Below are 20,670 nucleotides of genomic sequence, written 5' to 3'. Positions count from 1 at the left end.
CCCTAATTTGCACTTCATATTTCTAAATCTTTTTTATATTTCTTTTTTCTATGTTGATGATGGGGTTTATATATAGATTTTTATATCAACTTTTAAATAAAATTTACCCACAAATTATAAGTACATTTTTGGTCGGTTGACATATTAAGTATTATACCTAAATTTATGAAAAATGTTACACTCCAAAAGTAGTGAGACGTTCCTAACGTACCAAATGTCACGACCGCACTTTGCTAAGGATAGAAAAAGCGGGTAAATCGCGACTAATGAGAGGGATTAAAGAAACGGGAAAAGAAATGGGAAAGAACTTGAGAATAATGCCCAAAGGCCAAGTCGATTCATATCATAAAATAAAAGCCAAATGTACCATACATGGTCTTAGAGCTTAGAATAAATATTACATCAATAAATCAGAGTTCGAAGGTGAGATTCTAAGATGTCTCACTTCACAAAAGAGCAGCGGAATAAGTCCATACTAGACGACTTCGTGTATGAAGACACGAATCGTGAAAAGATCCACTGTATTATTTAGAAGCATCGACTCCGATCATTTCTCCATCCTCTTGACGTTCAACCTACACAATTATAAATACATGCAGGGCTGAGTACAGGAGTACTCAGTGGACACTTGCCGAAAACAAAACATACACTATATAGTTGTCATCCATCCACAGTATCACACATGGGTTTTTCTTAAAAGGCCCGAGCATACTATATTCTTTTGTGAGCTAAAATTCCGACTGATCAGTCTAAGTTCTTTTGAATCATCGCCTTATCTGAGAATCGTGTACCGTGAAGGTGACCACCTTCAGCGGACACATCGCCGGCCAACCGCTGATGGCTCACGGCTCGCGTGCACATTATTCTGAACAGGATTTGCGGTCCTATTGGGAACCGAATTCGTTAAACTCGGGCTGGCATCGCCAAAACCCGCGGGCTACAACCCCAACAGATAGGCCTCAAAACAAACATTTTATGGCATGACAACAACTTTAAAATAATCACTGCTTCATTTTGAGAGAATGATTTTTCATAACTTCAAAAGTATTTGCTTTATATCCACACTATAGTGCTGGATATTAAAAGAAAGCCCACCTGATATGCTTATGTCTCAACTCAAATACTCGCTTTGGCCTCACTCGCCCTTGAGCAATTTATCCCTTGAAAATAAATAGCGTAGCACGCTAATTAATACTTGAACTAATTTTCTTTAGAGAGAATGCATGCATCCTATTGGATAGCACATATATCTCAGTCTCGTCTTATAGGATTTTTCTTAATCCTACCTCGGCTTCACTACTCTGAGTTTATTCATTCTCTTTATTAACTTTGGAGAAATTCTATTTTCTCTAAACAAATACTCAGCCCTTATTTACAAGAATAGGAATTCTTGGAAAGTCTTTTCTAAAATTCTTTTCTTCGGATTTTTCTTAAGGCCGCCCATGGCGTCACGGGGCGACGATGGCCAGCTTTCGCGTCTCCCACTTTGCTACTTTATTTTCCCGAAATCTAAATAAATTATTCTGAAATTAATTAATTGAACTTTATCTCAATTCTTAAATAATTCCAACTTCTCATAATTTAAATCTTGGCCCAAAGCCCACTACATTCACTTAATTATAACAACTCAAGTGGCCCACTTATCCATTTGTTTTGTGGCCCAAATTTTAATTAACAGTCAGCCAAATACTTCCTCCATCCGTCGGCTACTTTCCCCTCTTCCACTAACATTTCTCAAAAATTAAATCCCTAAGAGCACTCCCAATGGAGGTGGCGAATTCTCGGCGATAAATCGCCGATTATCGCCGAATTATCGCCGGCCATTGTGGCGAAGTCGGCGATAATTCGGCGATAATGTTACCGTTGCTTCGCCGAGTGGCGATTTATCGCCGGATTATCGCCGAGCGATCGCCGGCCACTGTGGGCGACGCTCGGCGATAATCGGCGATTTTTAAAATTTTTTTTTTTTTTTTTGGCCGAACGGCTATTTTATCCCACCCCTATAAATATTTCATCCTCTTCCTCCATTCATCACCCACAAACTTCATTCACACAAATTTTCAATCTTTTTTCTCTCCATCTTTATTAAATGAGTTCTGATTCATCGTCTCGTGCTCAGTCCGACGAGGAAATATCACATTCTTCTTCCGAAGAAGAGGTACCTCCCGCTCCCACCGGATGGGATGTAGCGGGTTTCGCCAACAACCCAATCAACAACTATATCTCCCGCTGCATACAAAGCGAGATCGCTCGAATGCAGCAGCCACCCCCCCAACGGCCAATCCGCCGGCGGCGCCGATACATCCCTCGCAACCACACTGGTGCGCACGATCGGCTGTTCGCCGATTATTTCGCGGAGGAACCACGTTATCCGGCAGATGTATTTCGTCGCCGGTTCAGAATGCGCCGCTCCCTCTTCCTGCGCATTGTTAATGCGTTGTCCGCGCGTTACCCCGAGTTCCGGCTCCAGCGAGACGCAGCAGGGAAGCCCGGACTATCGCCCCTACAGAAATGCACTGTTGCCATCCGGCAGTTGGCATATGGAGGGTCCGCCGACATGTTCGATGAGTATCTGCAATGCGGCGAGACGACTGGCAACGAGTGCCTGAAGAATTTCTGTCAGGGCGTGCGAGAGATATTTGGGGAGCACTACCTTCGCTCGCCGGACGCAGCTGACTGCCAGTTCCTACTGGATTGGCACTGGAGGACCCACGGCTTTCCGGGGATGCTCGGCAGCATCGACTGTATGCACTGGCAGTGGAAGAACTGCCCAACCGCGTGGCGAGGCCAGTTTACTACCGGCTACAAAGGTACGCATCCCACCATCATTCTTGAAGCCGTTGCCGACCAACGGCTTTGGATTTGGCATGCTTATTTTGGTATAGCCGGGTCGAACAACGACCTAAATGTTCTCAATTCCTCGCCCCTTTTCAACGAGCGGATCAACGGATTAGGCCCCTCCATCGAATTCACGGCCAATGGCAATGTGCATAACATGGGGTACTACCTGGCTGACGGCATCTATCCGCAATGGCCCGTGTTTCTGAAGACGATCAGATGCCCACTCGGAGATAGAAGAAGGTATTTTGCCCGAGCGCAAGAGTCTGCGCGCAAGGATGTGGAGAGGGCATTTGGGGTGCTCCAATCGCGATTTGCACTGGTAAAGGGTCCGACGCGCTTTTTCTACCAGGGGGATATTGCCGATATCATGTATGCGTGCATCATCATGCATAACATGATCATCGAAGATGAACACGAAGGCGTCCTCGACGTCACCAACGACCCAAGTGTTGCATCATCGAGTCACGGTGTCTCAACCGAGTCCGCCCGCCAGGGTGTACCGCACAACGAACATGAACGGTTCCAGGCGTTCATGGACATACACCAGAAGGAGGCCCATCAAGCACTACAACACGATATCATCGAAGAATTGTGGGCAAATAGAAACCGCGCCCACCGCCCTTGAATTTTTTTTTCTTTGAATTTTTTTTTTGATTTTTTATTTCCATTCGTGTACTTTTTTTTTTTTTAATTTTCTTCGTTGTAATGTGTACCCGTGTTTAATACAACGAACTTTATTACTATTTATTTGATTTATCTTTATAAATTAAATAAGCTAGCTTTATTATATATAAAAATAAAACAATTAAATTAGTGATGATGTAAAAATGAAATGTTGAGTTAGGGAGAAATAAGGGAGAAATAAGGGAGAAACCATTGTAGGGGTTGGCTAAAAACTGGGGATAAAATGTGATGCTGATGTGGCGCTGATGTGGCAGGAGTTAGGGAGAAATAAGGGAGAAATAAGGGAACTCCATTGGGAGTGCTCTAAATTGAAGAGCAGAGAAGCAGCGGCTCCTTCTTCTTCCTCACGGCTATTCGCCGTTAAATTGGCTCGCTGGCGGTTTGCCGGCTTCGTCTCCCCCATCTCAACTCTCGGTCACCGCACTGATCTCTTCTCCTTGGCGGTGGAGTCACGGTGGAGCGGATTCGCTGGTGGGGCTGAGGCGTCGCCTCGGAGTTCATCGACTCACCGCCAGCATCGGCTATTTCTTGCCCCTGCCAGGTCGGCTTCGCCGTCGACTCATCCCTCAGACAAACGCCATCCGTAGCTCACGCCTCCGTCGCCTCCCACTCACGACGGCAGGAACGTCATCGCGGCTGCCGAAGTCCGCCACGCACGCCGCTCTCTTCCCTTTCGGCATCCAGCGACGCCGACCTCGTCCCGGCTGCTCAACGAGCAGAGCCGCCGCTCCAGTCGGTTCTCCGGAGTTTCCGTCGCCGCTCGACCATCGCCGGCGGCCTCTTCCCTAAGCTAAGCTCCCTCCCCTTCCCCTTCTACTCAATTTCTAACAATAAAACGAAAGTTTTGGGGGCTCTAGTGCTTATTGATTCGAAACATGGTTGTACTTAATCACTGGAAGGAGCTTGCTATTGTTTTGCTACACCTAGTCTTGTTTCTATGATTGTCATACTTGTGGTTTACTGATTTGGGAGTATCCCAAACTTGACTAAGCATTGGTACCTTCTGCTGATGTTTGGTTCTTTATGCTTGCTACTGCTATGAATTTCCTATAGCCATACATCTATGTTCTTGGGCCTAGCATGAGATCTATCATGATGCAGAGATTATTGGGTGTTGAGGTTGTTACCTCACTTTTATGAATCCTCTTGGGTGGGACCGATGTCCTGCCTCAAACTCCTCTTTGCTCCTCCTCCACTTCTTGCTGCTCTCTTGAATATTTGGTGATCTTATAGTGTTGAGAATGAGGGGAGGAGAAGGAGATTGGGGCTGTTTATATAGTGCTCTATCTTTGGCCTTTTGTGCTTGATACTTGGAGGCTTGGAGGCAAAGGCTCCTATTTTGAGGCTGCCAGCTCCACTACTTTTGAGCTTGATGTTCATGCTATCCTTACTATTTTGGTGTATGTATGGTTGTCTCTCTTGGCTGTTTCCTCAGCCTTGATCGATGGGAAAACAAGAATCTTGCTCATGTCTATATTGGGCTTGTGTAGAGGCTCATTCTACTATGCTCTCTTGACTTGATTCCTCTACTATGCTCTCTTGACTTGATTCCTCTTTGATGCTAGTTGAGAATGTGCCAAAAATGGCTGACCTCAGGCTCTATAGTGCAGCCTCTACATTGCCTACTACTTCCCTTTCCTAATTGAGCTTGTGCCTCCCTTCCTTGTTATTTGTGAGTCATCTTCTAACCCCTATTCTTGTGTTAATTTGCAGGTACATGGCTGGAGCTTTGGAGTCTTGTGGCTGCTCCCTAATCGAGAAAGAGAGTGAGGGAGAAAGAAAGAAGATGCTCCTCTAGAGATCCTTTGGCTCCATCACCAAAATAGCTAGCTTCCAAACTTGTTGACTAGTGTTGTAGGATAAATGATGTAGAATAGATGTGTGTGTTGTCACTTTCACATATGTAAACATGTACTACTTGTATTTAAATTCCTCCAAGTACTTCTCTAATAAAAGCATAGCTTAACTTTTATCGTTGAACACATAATTTCCTTCCATTTTATTTCTTTCAATGAAAATACTTAAATTACTCCAAAGTCGAATTACAACGAGGAAATGTACGATTACACATCTTCTAAACGAAATTAATTAAGCTAATAAATCCGAATTAAGCTAATAAATCCGATTTATCCCAAAGGAAAGGAAAAAAATTCCGGGGCGTCACACCAAAATTGTTCATCCGCATTCACTACAATTTTCCAAAGTTAAAATTTGAGTAAAGGCCAAAATTGGTCCTGAACATATGGTCATTTTACGTTTTTGGTCTTAAACATTATCTTTTGAATTTTGTGGTCATGAACATATGAAAATTTGATCATTTTGGTCCTCCGTCAACATTTCCGTTAAAAACTAACGGTCAACGGGTTTAATCCCGATTTTGACCAAATTAAACATTTAATTCTGATTTTTTACACCCTAATTAATTCCCTAATTAGTTTTATAAATATTCTTTTAAAATTAGAATTAAATAATATGTTTAGGGTTCTTGTTTCTTCAGTCTCTACCGTTAAACTGCTGCTGGAGCTCCGAACAGCTTCGAGCTCAATCCTGGCGGCGAATCCGAACCACTTCTCCCTCTCGCAGCTGGCCGACGCCGCGCAGGAGCTCCACGACTCCAAGCCGTCGGGGGGCTGAATGCGTCGGTATCCTCGCCGTCTTCGCCTTCGAGGAAGGGGATCTCGAAATCGCCGGAGGCAACCTTTGCCGGCGGGAGGGGATGGGGGGATTTGAGGAGGAGGGGGGGGGGTTTGGAATTGGAGAATAGGAGGCGGTGGGAGAATAATAGGAGGGAAAGGGAGGAGAATGTGGCGGAGAGAGAGGAGGCAACCATTGAAATTGTTGGAGTGTGAATTGGGAATTGCAGTTGCAGTTGAGAAAGGGGATAAGAAGCTGGATGATAGCAGAGAAGATGATATTCCGATTCCGAATTGCAGTGTGGCGGAGATGATATTTTTCTGTTTCAAGGAAGAAGGGTTTGAGAGGAAAAGAAAGGAAGAAGAGGAAAGATGAAAGGAATGAAGAAGATGAAATTGAAGTGTAAAAACAATTAGAGAATTAATTAGGGATTAAAAAAATTAGAATTAAAAGTTTAATTTGGTCAAAATCGGGATTAAATCCGTTTACCGTTAGTTTTTAACGGAAATGTTGACGGATGATCAAAATGATCAAATTTTCATATGTTTAAGACCACAAAATCCAAAAGATAATATTTAGGAAAAAAAATAAAATGACCATATATTTAGGAACGCTTTTTACCTTTAAATTTAATGTACGTTGATTACTGATATGAAAAAGTTAACGGTTCGATTAGATTCATGAATATCTATGGTAAGTTGATCCACTTCTTGGGCTTAAATAAATATTAAGTGTTGGACTTGAGTTTTAATTCAAATGGGGGCATATAATAGTTAAGTTGTGGGCTCAAATTATGTATGTTTCGACTCTTTTTACGAAATGCCGTGGACTTAGTAAATTTGTGGCCCAACATATTTTTAATTAATTCTAAGTAATCATCTTCGGTCTTAATTAATTATTTTTATGAGAAAGTTAGGATAACTCGTTTAGTAGGACTTGAGTGTAGGATGCATGTACCTATTAGGATAGTTGTAGACATTTTGTTTAAGTTTTATAGCTTTTTTTTTATTAATGTGGTTTCGTAAGAACAAATGTAAGAGTAGATCAAATCCCGAAGGTGGGAAATTTTATGGAAAATATTGGAAGTATATTATGTGAGCTTTCTTTCGGTTATTTAAATTTCAAAAGTATTTTTTCGTATTTTGTTTTGATAGATACCAATCTGTGTTGGGCTAAAAAGGGGAGCAACCCTACTATGGTAGTTTAGACTAATCGAATTCAAATCCCGGTTCCTACTAAGACTCGAATTTATAGACAGACTCGAATAGCCCATAATTTGGAAAGAGTTACAGTTAAAAATCTATACATATATAAAAGGAGAGTTTTGGGGTATTTATAGAATAACCATTAGAATTTTAGGGGTGTTTATGGAATAACCATTTAAGCTTAAAGCTATAATTGTATATGCAATACGAGAAGTTAATTATATGCAATACATGAATGAGTATTGAGTTCATGCCTTTGTTAATTTGAAATATAATGCGTGAGTAATGGAATGTGATCATGGGAGCCTTTGGCTTTTCACTTCTTATAACCTCCATTATCTTAATTTTATTGTTTATGGTATTTTAATTTCATTGTCTTTCTATATTCTCATTTTGTGCCTATAAAAGGCTTGGAATAGTATATGGATTACACACCAATAAAAGCATTTTTCTCCTGATCTCTCAAACTCTTTACATTTTAGTGTGTAGTTTAAGAGCACTATATTGCTTTATTCTCGGAGCTCCATCAATTTTTTCGGTGCCTAGCGGGTTTGAAGTGTTTCTACATGCTAGGAGAAAGTCGTTTTTATTTTTGGAGATAATACGTCAAATCGAGAGCACTAGCACAACATAATTTACCTTGCGGAAAGAGAGCTTTTCTCGACTCTACTTATAGTTTGTTTTTTTATTATTATTTCCATTGTAATTTTTATTCCACTTATTGTTGTTTTTTCGTTAATTGTAATAGTTAGAGTATCGCCGGTAGATGGTTAAAGAATTTTTAATATTTCTAACAATTCTTAAAGAGAATTGGGACATCCCTAAAACATGCTCATTTTTACGAAATTTATTAGTACTATTTTTTATTAGAATTGAGAAAGCGAAAGAGTTTTAAATTTTAACTTTTTGATAAATTGGCAAAGTAAAAGTGGAAAAGTCTTTGGAGAATGTCTAAAACCGTGTGTGACATTAATTTAATTCACTTGCAAAAAATGTTTAATTGTGAATATGTGTTACTATTGGAAAAATAAATTGTTTTCCACTCAAGAGTCCAACAATAAAGTAGTTTATTTAAATGGAATATTAATTGTGCAATTATCATAATTTTACTACAAACGTCAAACAATATACTAGAATGATTCCATAATTTAAATAGAATATTAATTGTGCAATTATCATAATTTTACTACAAACGTCAAACAATATATTAGAATGATTCCATAATTTAAATGTAAACCCACCACAATTTTATTCTTCTTTTTGGATACAACAAATATTTTGTGGTTCAACTAAAGATATTTTATGTACCCAAACGTGCAAAGTATAGTTTTATATTTAATACTTAAAAGGATGGCCATTTTGAATAAAAATTTATAATTTAATTAAAATTGTGATTTATTAATGAATTTGAATCTTTAGCGGAAGTTTCCTAAACCCTTTACTACAATTGATTGCATACTAATTAGAGAAAATAAGTTTTCATTATTATGGTGCAATTGTACACAAATCGGTAGCAGCAATACAAAATTAATTGATTCAAATCCTTTTTTATTACTAGCAGATTATAACGTGAAAGGTCAAACAATTTGTAACTCATTTGTTATTAATTAAATTTATAACAAATAATATTGGATTAAATTCACTAACTATACAAAAAGCTACCCGTTTTCTATAAATTTGACTTGTATAAGGATGATTTACTGAAATGGAAATAAGAAATTTGAATAATTGATGGAAATTCATTCTTGCTAGGGGCAACTTCAACAATACTTCAACTCTTTGTTAAGATTGAATTAGCTCCAACCATTCTGCAAAAGGTATCCTATTTCATTTTTTTGCTATTTTTGTTTCATTTTTTTGCTATTTTTGTACAATATCTATGTTTATTATGTTGAACTATAGCACTGATCTCAAATGAGTAGTATGTTTTTTTCTCTAATGTTGCAAATTTCATTTACACTATTGCTTCTTTGTTTGTTGAATAGAGAAAGGGAGAGAAGTAACTAATTGAGCTGGCCGACGAGTAAAGTTTGGGTATGAAGATGTTTGTTGTCCAGAAAAAAAAAGCCACGTAAACATTTGACGAAGAAGATGAGAATGGAAGCTTTTTTTGCTAGGATATATCGGCTAATTATATGAATAGATTCCATCAAATGTTATCAAATGTTCACATTGCACAAATGAGTTAGAATTATAAACGTGTATAGTTGTATAATTAGTGGCTGATTATATGAATAGATTCCATCATGGAAATATATGTAATGGCAGAGGCATCTTTTAAGGCTATATTATAGGGATATTTTATTTTTTAAAAATAACAATTTATATATGCAATATTGGAAGCAATTTTTAGGTCTAGATATTAGGGACATGTATTATTTGATCATAATTGATGCTAAATTGCTAATCAACCAACAATTCTCCATCATTAATTTTAATAGAGATTTCGTACACTTTTTGAATGGTCCATATTAATCTTCATCAATATAACGACGAGAGGATTGCATGTAGTTTTGTAATTAGAGATTTCAAAATAGAGATTTATACTCTGAGTTTCCTTAATTACATTTAATGTTAAATATAAAACAAATTAGTTTTAACAAAACAATATAATTAAGAAATTCAAATTTATTTTAGTTTTTTTTTATTTTTTAAACAATACACTATTATTCATGTTTGACAATTTCTATTATTTATAAATTAGTTGTGATTCACTTAAAAATTAGTAAAGATGATTATTTAATTTAATTATTTGTTTGGTTTAATATTATTAATAACAAATATACTAATGTTAAATTATGTACTCCTATAATTCAAAAATAATAAAACATCTAATAGTAAGTTATTTGAGCCTTCATATATGTATTTCATTCCTTCTATTACATTCCTAGCACCTGTGAAACATAATTATTCGATTAGATAGAAAACAAGTCCACCTTCAATAAAATACTATTTCTGGCTCCAATAAATAATACCATTGGATGAATAGATGCTTGGATGAATGCAAGCAAGATTCTTTTTTTTGTTTACCGTTCACATAGCCATATTGTAAAACACTTTTTTGATATGAGCATATAAACAGATTTGCAGCCAAGATTTAGGGTAGAAAAACCTCTACTATCAGTAAGGATTATCAAGTAGGCCGACCCAGTGTAAGATATCGAATACAGATCTAAAACCCCCAAAATAGAATAAGTAATCAATAAAGTAAAATTGAACTGGGACGGAGGGAGAATTTTATTGATCTTTGGCTCATTTGTTGGTCATGGTAAATATATTTTAAAGTTAAGGGTTTAGGATTTAGGTTTCAAGGTTTGGGTTTTTAGTGTATAGGGTCACTATAATGCAATGAAATGAAGTTCGACTAGGAAGTGTCTCACTAGTGCAATCTTAAATTATAGCTTTTGATAAACAATATCTTAAATCTCATTAGGATAAGTGGTAATTATACATTCTTTAGGATTTTTTGTTTTGGTGACGTTAGAACTATTGTTCAATTATATTATGATTTTTGTTTTAATCTTTAATGCCATTGGAATCTATCTTAAGCAATAATGTATGGAGGAGGATCTTAAATTTTGTGACAATAATAAAAAATAGACATTTTGCATATGAAAAGAAATATTGTTTCAGACAAAAATAAAATAAAATGACACAACCAGAATTTAGAATCAGTAAATTAAATAATTAAATTTTAAAAAATAGGTTTATTAAGAATAAGTAATATTTATACACTAATAAAATTCACTACTTTTATCAAATGTATTGTTGTATACGTTTATAATATATTTACAGTTTTAGACCTATATAATAATAATAATATTGTTTTCTATTTCAAATAAATATTTCATATTTTTGAAGAAAATAAATGAACCGTGCATAGCACGGGTGCGATACTAGTTTAACTTATAAAATTTCAGTATAGCTAACAACACGTCACTGCCAGCTTTCACAAATTCTTTAAAGTTCAGCAATATAAATGTGTGTCTTAAAACAAGGTCTTCGTCTTCCTATATATAATAATGTTTGTTTGGGTCCTCCTCAAATTTGGCTCCTCAAATCAGTAACTAAGTAAGTAATTTAACATTGTATAATTAATTCATCAAGAATTACGTTTTAATTTGGATTGCATATAGTTTTAATGTTCTTGGCTAATTTGGTTTTAATTTGGATTTTGGATGTTCTTGGTTTAATTTGGTTCAGTTTAATCCTCAACAACATTTTTAATCTTCCAAAAGAAAACACATAAAACAACCACGGCAATTTCATCTTTTCAAAATACTATCTAATAAATTAACTTATATACCATACAATAGTATAGAAACCTTATTTCTCACACTATCTTACATTATTTTCAATTTTGGCCCAAAAATCCTATCCTTTTATACTAACTTGTTGTATCCTATCCGATATATCAAACAGGTTAGTGTCTAATTGGAAATTAATCAAAGTTACGAAATTGACAATATTACACATATAGTAGATTTTTCATGTTACAAATAATTAAAAAACTGTTAGAATTTTGATGATTTTTTCTCTATATAAATCTTCTTCACCATTTCAATATTTCACACACACACTATTTTATGTGACAAGTCTTTTTATGCTCCCCGGATAGCTATCAACTTCTCAAAAAAAACATTATGGAGCGGGTAACGAGCGATGGGGACGAGGGCCAGAGGAATCTTGCAGCAGCAAGAGGTGTTGATGAATCGGTAGAGAGGTTGTACGAGAGCGAGGAGCTACCGTCGTGGCAGAAGCAGCTGACGCTTCGAGCATTCATCGTCAGCTTTTTTCTGGCGCTTCCATTCACCGTCGTCATGATGAAGTTGAAACTTGCGGCTGGGATAGTTCCTCCACTCAACATCTCAGCTGGGCTTCTCGGATACTTCTTCGTCAAGTCGGCAACCACATTTCTCGAGAAATGTGGGATTGTGATGCGACCATTTACTAGGCAGGAGAACTACATAGTTCAAACATGCGTTATCGCCTCCTCTGGCCTCGCCTGCAATGGTCACTCTCTCCCGCTCTCTCTCAACACACACACACACACAACGCCTACTTGGGACTGAGTGAGTACAAATCAGAAAGGGGCACGACACGAATATTTGAAAAAACACATAACATAGATCGATACTCAAAAAGGGGCACGACACGAATATTTGAAAAAATACATAACATAGATCGATACTCAAAGGGGCACGACATGGATATTTGAAAAAATGCACTACTCAAATAACTTGGGATAGAGTGAGTACAATCAAAAAGGGACACGTGACAATTAGAATATTTGGAAAAATGCACGACATAGATCGATACTCAGAAAAGGGACAGAACATGGATACTTTGAAAATGTATATGACTCAAATAACTTGGGACAAAGTGAGTACAATCAGAAAGGGGTACAACACAAATATTTGGAAAAATGCACGACATAAGTTGATGCTCAGAAAGGGGCACGTCATGGTTATTTGGAAAAATACACGATTCAAATAATATGGGACAAAGTGCGTACAAATCAGAAAGGGGCACGACACGGATATTTGGAAAAACGCACGACATAGATCGATACTCAGAAAGGGGCACGGCACAGATATTTGGAAAAATGCATGACTCAAACAACTTGGGATAAAGTGAGTACAAATAAAAAAGGAGCACAACACGGATACTTGAAAAAACGCACGACTCAAATTTTCTGGGACAAAGTGGGTACAAATCAGAAATGGGCACAGACACTTGAGATAGAGACCATTGTAGGCGATAACCAATTAAATCTATTGATTGAATCTATTTTCACGAGGCCCAAACTTAATTAGAATAACCAAGCCCAAAACTAATTAAAAGCATTGGCTATTTAGGCTGAAGAAAAGCATTGGCTGTCAGGCTCTGTCAGGCTCAAACAAGAGTATTTTAATTCCTCAGGCCCAACATGTAATAAGATTGATGGGTAGGGATGTCAATCGGGCTAATCCATTCGGGTTCGGACCAACTCACTCGAATTGTCGGGCTATTCAGTTATGAATTTTTTGTGTCATAAATTTTCAACCCTAAACCGTCAGGTGTCAGGCAAACCCATCGGACTTTTTGGGCCTAAAAACTTCAAAATTAATCTCATTTAATAAAAATTTTCCTTTGGCCCCAATTTTCCATCCGTACATAAATAATTATGATGTAGGAATTAATTCATCTTTAAATATTATACTTCCTTCGTCCCATCACACTCCAAGTAACACATTTCAATTTAAATACGTTCCGATCCAAGTGAGATAATTCCTCTTTTGACAATAATTAACTCACTCAACTCTCCTATTTTTTTCACTTATCTCACTTACTTTATCATCTTTCTTACTTTATTCTCTTTCTTATTTTACCGTTAATAATGTAATAAACTAAATACAATTACCTAAATTCTTGTGTAAAAAAAGAATTGTCTTATTTATTCAAGGACAGAGGGAATAGATGTTAGCCCAATAGTATATCTTAATCGATAATTAATTCCCACACTTTAATAATTTAGTAAAGCACTATAAATAAATTATTTTCCATAAATTACTCAAAAATATTTCATAAATTTCTAGATTTTCATAATCAATTCTTGATTCAATACTTTAAATCAAAAGTAATTAACTTAATTATATATAAGATGATTCAAGACTTTAAATCAAAATTAAATTAACTTATGTAATTTTCATCTTATCATCATAGTGGTAGTAAATTATTCAACTTAAATCACAAAATAATTAACACTTGAACTAAATTCTTTTTTTATATAAATACTCAATCAAATATTTGCTAGTCATGCTTATATTTTTCTTAAATCTTGTAACTCAAAAAATTCAATCACTTGTAACAATACTAGAAATATTGTTTTATTGCCTAAACGGCACAGAATATTGAAGGTAAAGCATATGTTACGAATTTACGAAAAGGAGGAGAATGATAAACTTTAGCATGTCCTTTCCTGAAGATTGATAGCAATTTAATTTGCCTTTTGTTTGATGCAAACACTCTTACTCTACATCTTATTAGCAATTTGTTGGTTCCGAATTTAAAACAATGTTTCTAATTTGCCTTTTGTTTTATGCATACACTCTTACTCTATATCTATTTTTTACAATTTGTTGGTTCCTAATTAAAAACAATGTTTCTAATTTGCCTTTTATTTTATGAATACACTCTTACTCTATATCTATATTTTACAATTTGTTGGTTCCTAATTTAAAACAATGTTTCTAATATGCCTTTTGTTTTATGCATACACTCTTCATCTATATCTATAATTTTGCAATTTGTTGGTTAGTAATTTTTAAAAAATGTTTACTCTATATCTATTTAGTATAGAAGTTTGCCGGTTATTTTATACAACTAAACCTTTTGCTTTGTGTGAAGCTTTCAATCTAGTAGTTGAATTCTTGAAGGCACTTAGTTGTTATATATGGCACTGACTTAAAATTTTCAAATATTCACGTATGTAAAGAGTAGATATTACCATACTAATTTGAAAAGTAATTAACTTAGTTAGATGTTTAGTGAGAAAAAGTAAAACAAAGGATAAAACAAAAAGAAAATAGATATTTTTTAAAATAAAGAATAGAATTTTAAATACTACTACGAAAAGATATTACAATACAAATTTTAAAAGTGAGTTAGTTACTTAGATGTTTAGTGAGGAAAAGTAAAATAAAGGGTAAAGCAAAAGATTTTTTTAGAATAAAGAATAGAATTTGAAATACACTAATTAGAGTATTAGTTATTAATTAGTTAAAAATTTTGAGTAAAAGAAAGAATGACATCCTATTGTAATAACATGTGACTAGGACTAATAACGATCATCCATTATAAAATTGAAATTTATTGAGCGAAAAAAATTAATTATGCGATTGAGACTTAAAACGAGCATGCACCAATTATATAGTAGGGGAGTGTTATATTGCTAACTACAACTAAATAATAGCCATTAGATATTCAAATTAAGGGTCTATATCATCAACCAAGAAATATCAATACGATCAACAAAAAACGTCAATAAAGCCATAGGATTAATTCCATAAAATATCAGTAGGGGTATTAATGTCAATTAACTACATGTTTAGTTATAACTAACTTTTAAAAGAAATCCCAAAACTTTAAATTCATATAACATATATCAAGTTAAAGATAATTTTATAAGGATTCCAACGATATCATATATGCATGTGTTCCGACGTCAAAATTTGAAAAAAGATTCAAAAAATTTTCACTTTTTTCGTAAAGCAGAAATGTCAACATACTATATAAAATATGTCAATATAATACATGTAGAATGTCAATATAAGCAACGGGTTAACATTCTTAAAGCATCGTGTTGACATTCTCAAAGCATTGTGTTGATATTTCCGAAACACTATATTGATATTTTCATCTAAAACCCTAATTTTGCGGATTTTTTTTTATCTTTTTTTATTTTATTAATAAAAACAAAAATTACACGTGGCAAATTGTAGACCACACGTTTTCTAAAATCCTATGGCATTAAATTAGTTGTAGTTAGCAATTGATCACTCCCCTTATATAGTAAATGTCATTGACTAAATTAATTAACAACTATCCATATATCTATCATTTTTCTTTCTTGAATTTATATATATAGTTGAACCGGCAGTTAGATGCTAATTTCATAATCGAATACACATATAGGCAGTGGCGAAGCAATGATTTTCATATTGGGGGCTCAAATTATTGTTAACGTTTGCAGTCATTTTTTGTGTCGTCATAGTTAAAAGTATCTCGAACCTACGAGAGAAAGATGGATAATAAGGGAGAATATTTAAGTATAATACTATTATTTTGCTTAATTTTCTAATTAATTTTCATCATAGATTAAATCAATGTAAATGATAAACAATAAATAAAAATATATTGAAAAATTAATTTTTATTATTAGATAGCAAAAAAGATTTTAGTACTTTGTATTTTTAATTTATACTAGTGGTTTGTGTTAAAATGACAACACCTCTTAAAGTAACACCATACCACTATTCCTAACCAATTATTTGTACACATGGATGAATAATCAGCTACCATGTGACAATTATAAAAAATGCTCAAGAGTAAATTTTCAAGAGCTGCAATATTCAATACGCTAGACTGCAATTTTTTTCATCTGCAATATCCAATACGCTAGACTGCAATCTATAGATTGCAGTGTAGGCGTTTATACTATTGCAAACTAGCGTGGTATCACAATGTTATTTTAAGAGGTGTTGTCATTTTAACGCACCACTTAGTCACGAAAGAAAGACAACAATAAATAATGCAAATAAAAAAGACAAAGCGTCTAACACTCAAACTCTGGCCTATAAATGTGGAGGCAGAACTTGAAGCCATCATAGCTATCGAAAGAAATTGTTTAAACATAAACCTCGAGTAAGTCTCTTTTTCTCTCCCTCCCTCGCTTTTAACTTCATTTTTTATCTATACAAATCCTCTTCACCATTTCAATTTTTCACACACACATACATACTATTTTACGTGATTAAGTCTATTATGCTCCCAAGATAGCTATCAAACTCCCCAAAAAAAGACCACGCCCCACACACTAAACCCTTTCCTCTCTATTATCCAGAGGAACATTAAGAAACATTATGGAGCGGGTATTGAGCGATGGGGACGAGGGCCAGAGGAATGTTGCAGCAACAAGAGGTGCAGATGAATCAGTAGAGAGGCTATACGAGAGCGAAGAGCTACCGTCGTGGCAGAAGCAGCTGACGCTTCGAGCATTCATCGTCAGCTTTTTTCTGGCGCTTCCATTCGCCGTCGTAATGATGAAGTTGAAACTGACAACTGGGATAGTGCCTCCACTCAACATCTTAGCTGGACTTCTCGGATTCTTCTTCATCAAGTCGGCAACCTCATTTCTCGAGAAATGTGGGTTTGCCATGCAACCATTTACTAGGCAGGAGAACTGCATAATACAAGCTTGCGTTATCGCCTCCTCTGGCATCGCCTGCAATGGTCAGTAACTCTCTCTCTTTGACACACACACAAACACTAATTATATATGTTATTGACACTCAAATCTCATAATCTCAGGAGGCTTTGGAAGCTACCTTCTTGGTATGAGTGAAGTCGCCAAACAAACTTCTAAAGATGATAACCCTAATGATACTAAGAATCCTCAACTTTCGTGGATGATCGGGTTCCTATTCCTTGTCACCTTTTTGGGACTCTTCACAGCTTTACCCCTTCGAAAGGTATGCCTTCATATTATTCTCTGTCATTCTCGTCTACCTCGGTTGATTAATGTTGTTTATTTGTCATGGTTCAGATAATGATCATTGACTACAGACTGACTTATCCAAGTGGTACTGCAATTGCTCATCTCATCAACAACTTTCACACTCGTGGAGAAAACCTAGCCAAGTTAGTCACTTTTAGTCACACTTGTGTATGAATGATTTCCTTATATGGAGTATATGATATGTGTTTTGTGTGGTACAGGAAACAACTAAAAACTTTGAGGAAGTACTTCACATTCTCATTTATCTGGGCCACATTCCAATGGGTGTCCACATCAGAGTATGCTTGCGGACTCCACGGTTTCCCTATATTTGGCTCAAAAGCGTATAATAAGAGGTGAGTTGAAAATATTCAATAAAACTAGCAATTTTATTACACCCTTAGTTTTACAAAGATAAATGACTTTATTGCATTGCAAATCAGCTTCTACTTTGATTTCTCTGCAACATATGTTGGTGTTGGTATGATATGTCCATATCTCACCAATATATCATTCCTTATTGGCGCTATCTTGTGGTGGGGCATCATGGGGCCACTGATAGAGAAACGGAAGGGCGATTGGTACCATGGCGAATCCCTCGACTTCCATAACTTGAACGTTTACGCGGTAATTCATTTTTCAAAAAAGGGTTAGTAGCCATTTAAATCATAATGTTTGGTCAGTCCCATCCTCATGCTTTAATATTCCAGTTCAAAGTTCATAGTACAGATCAAACTTCGTGATTTAAACAGCTATTATCCCTTTTAAAACCAATATCTCCATTTCCTAATCAATTCATCCCTCATTTTTTTAGATCACTATTGCCACGGCTATGATTCTTGGCGATGGGTTTTACAACTTCGGTAAAATCCTAAGCCACGTCCTACTCGACTTGTACCACCGAATACGCAACCGCAATGCAGCTCAAGCCCTTCCAGTTGGCGGCCGCAGCCCTACGCCTCTTGCCCTCTCCTACGATGACCAGCGTAGAACCCTGTTTTTTCTCAAGGAACAAATCCCCACTTGGGTTGGCATTGTCGGCTACTTCACCCTTAGATTAGTAGCTGCTACTATTATTCCTCGCATATTCACCCCTCTAAAATGGTACTATATTGTTGTCATATTTTTATTTGCACCCGCGGTAGCCTTTTGCAATGCCTACGGATCCGGCCTCATGGCTTGGCCTTTATCCGACTTTCACGGAAAATTTGTAATATACGCGGTCAGTGCATGGGTCGGAGCCTCCCACGGAGGTGTCCTAGCCGGGCTGGCCGCGTGCGGTGTGATGACCAACTGTGTGTCCGCTTCCGCGGACCTGATCCAGGACTTCAAGACCGGATACATGACCCTCGCGTCTCCGCGGTCTATACTCGTCAGCCAGATCATTGGCACGGCTATGGGGTGTGTCATCTCACCCTGTGTCTTTTGGATATTCTACAAGTCCTCTGATGGTCTTGGAGTGTATGGCTCGCAGTATCCAGCACCATTAGCAACCTTATATCGCTACGTAGCTGTCCTTGCAGCAGAGGGGAATTCGTCCTTGCCCAAGTTCTGTGTCGCCTTCTTCTTCGGGTTCTTCAGTGTGGCCATTGTCATCAATGGTATCCGGGATGCGGTCGGGCCTAGATGGGGGAGGTTCATTCCCATTCCCTTCGCTATGGGGACCTCGTTCATTGCCGGGGCGAATTATGCAATTGATATGTGCGTTGGGAGCTTGATTCTTTTCATCTGGGAACGGGTCAACAAGGTCGAGGCAGATGCCTTCGCGCCCACGGTTGCTTCGGGATTGATTTGCGGTGACGGGATGTGGACACTAGTGAGCGCGATGTTGAATATGGGTGGCGTGAAACCGCCTCTTTGCATGAGGTTTTTGCCAAGAAACGTGAGTGGAAAGGTGGATAAATTCTTGCGGGAACATTGAATAATCCAATGTAATTCACATTTTTTGAAAACGAATGCTCAAAAGTAAAAAGTACTATCTGGGACTGTCAAAGTGGGAAGGAGGAAGTATACTGTAAACATTCAAAGATTTATAAATTATATTTTCATGTTTTAAATTCACATTTTACTTTATATATAAATACAATTTCACTTTCATTGCATAAAATTCCTAGAAAACTAATTTTTGTAAATAACTCATTCGAATAATTAGTCAAACTTAAATATATAGAATCTCATATAGTCTTACACCAAAATCTCATGAAGTATTATTTATCTTCTACTTAAACCACACAAACAATAATCCTAATATATCCAAAAGAGTTGGAAAATTTTTGTAGGTACATTGCTTGTATCTTTACATACGTGAAAATTTTGAGTTAGTGTCATAAATAACAACTAAGTAACTTCAAGATATCAACTACACTAGATTGAAAGCTTCACACCAAAACAAAAGGTTTGGATGTAGTATAAAATAACCAGCAAGCTCCTACTCCCATGTATGCTAAAAAGATATAGAGTAGGGGGAGTGTACGCATAAAATAAAAGGCAAATTAGAAACATTTTTTTAAAATTACGAACCAACAAATTGCTAAAATATAGATATAGATTAAGAGTGTATGCATAAAACAAAAGGCAAATTAAAAACATTGTTTTAAATTAGGAACCAACAAATTGTAAAATATAGATATAGAGTAAGAGTGTATGCATAAAACAAAAGGCAAATTAGAAACATTGTTTTAAATTAGGAACCAACAAATTTGCTAAATAGATGTAGCATCTAAACAAATTATTCTAAATATGCATGATTCCCTATTCTGTGCATCTTATGCAAATTATGATTCAAAACCGAAGGAGAAATTACTACGCACTATAATAAAATCATTAGCTTTGACTTTTCAAAGAGAAAAGTACTATTTTAATATAAATTTAATTAAATAAAAAAGAAAAAGTGTACAATAAAATTAAAATATTAAATCATACTTATAAATATTTACTAAAAATGAGTAACGAAAATTAAATATGAAAGAATACAAAATTTAAATAAAAAGAGCAAGTTAGTAGTTAAAGTAATAAATACTCTCTCCGTCCATCAAAAATAGATCACTT

General features: G+C 36.0%; 1 protein-coding gene and 2 long non-coding RNA genes across 3 annotated transcripts; 2 read left to right on the top strand and 1 right to left on the bottom strand.

The window, feature by feature from the left end:
- Positions 1–308: 308 nt before the first annotated feature.
- Positions 309–5,178, bottom strand: LOC125207348 (uncharacterized). Its single transcript, XR_007173954.2, has 2 exons — positions 4,653–5,178; positions 309–575 (listed from the first exon to the last, which is right to left on the bottom strand). It is a non-coding gene; the product is annotated as an uncharacterized LOC125207348 (long non-coding RNA).
- On the top strand, positions 3,835–5,497 carry LOC148923457 (uncharacterized). Its single transcript, XR_016133070.1, has 2 exons — positions 3,835–4,314; positions 5,239–5,497. It is a non-coding gene; the product is annotated as an uncharacterized LOC148923457 (long non-coding RNA).
- An 11,949-nt stretch (positions 5,498–17,446) lies between these two features.
- Positions 17,447–19,543, top strand: LOC125206482 (putative metal-nicotianamine transporter YSL7). Its single transcript, XM_048105733.2, has 5 exons — positions 17,447–17,596; positions 17,671–17,765; positions 17,844–17,978; positions 18,066–18,249; positions 18,437–19,543. Exons 1-5 carry the CDS (start codon positions 17,462–17,464, stop codon positions 19,541–19,543), a joined length of 1,656 nt encoding a protein of 551 aa, XP_047961690.2. The 5' UTR covers positions 17,447–17,461.
- The last annotated feature ends 1,127 nt before the right edge of the window (positions 19,544–20,670 follow it).

This window comes from Salvia hispanica, chromosome 6 (genome assembly GCF_029641045.1).
Source record: "Salvia hispanica isolate PSC_SH4W2 chromosome 6, Shi_PSC_v1, whole genome shotgun sequence".
NCBI lineage: Eukaryota > Viridiplantae > Streptophyta > Magnoliopsida > Lamiales > Lamiaceae > Salvia > Salvia hispanica.
Note: the sequence above shows the minus strand (reverse complement) of the source record. Positions and strands in the feature narration are given on the sequence as shown.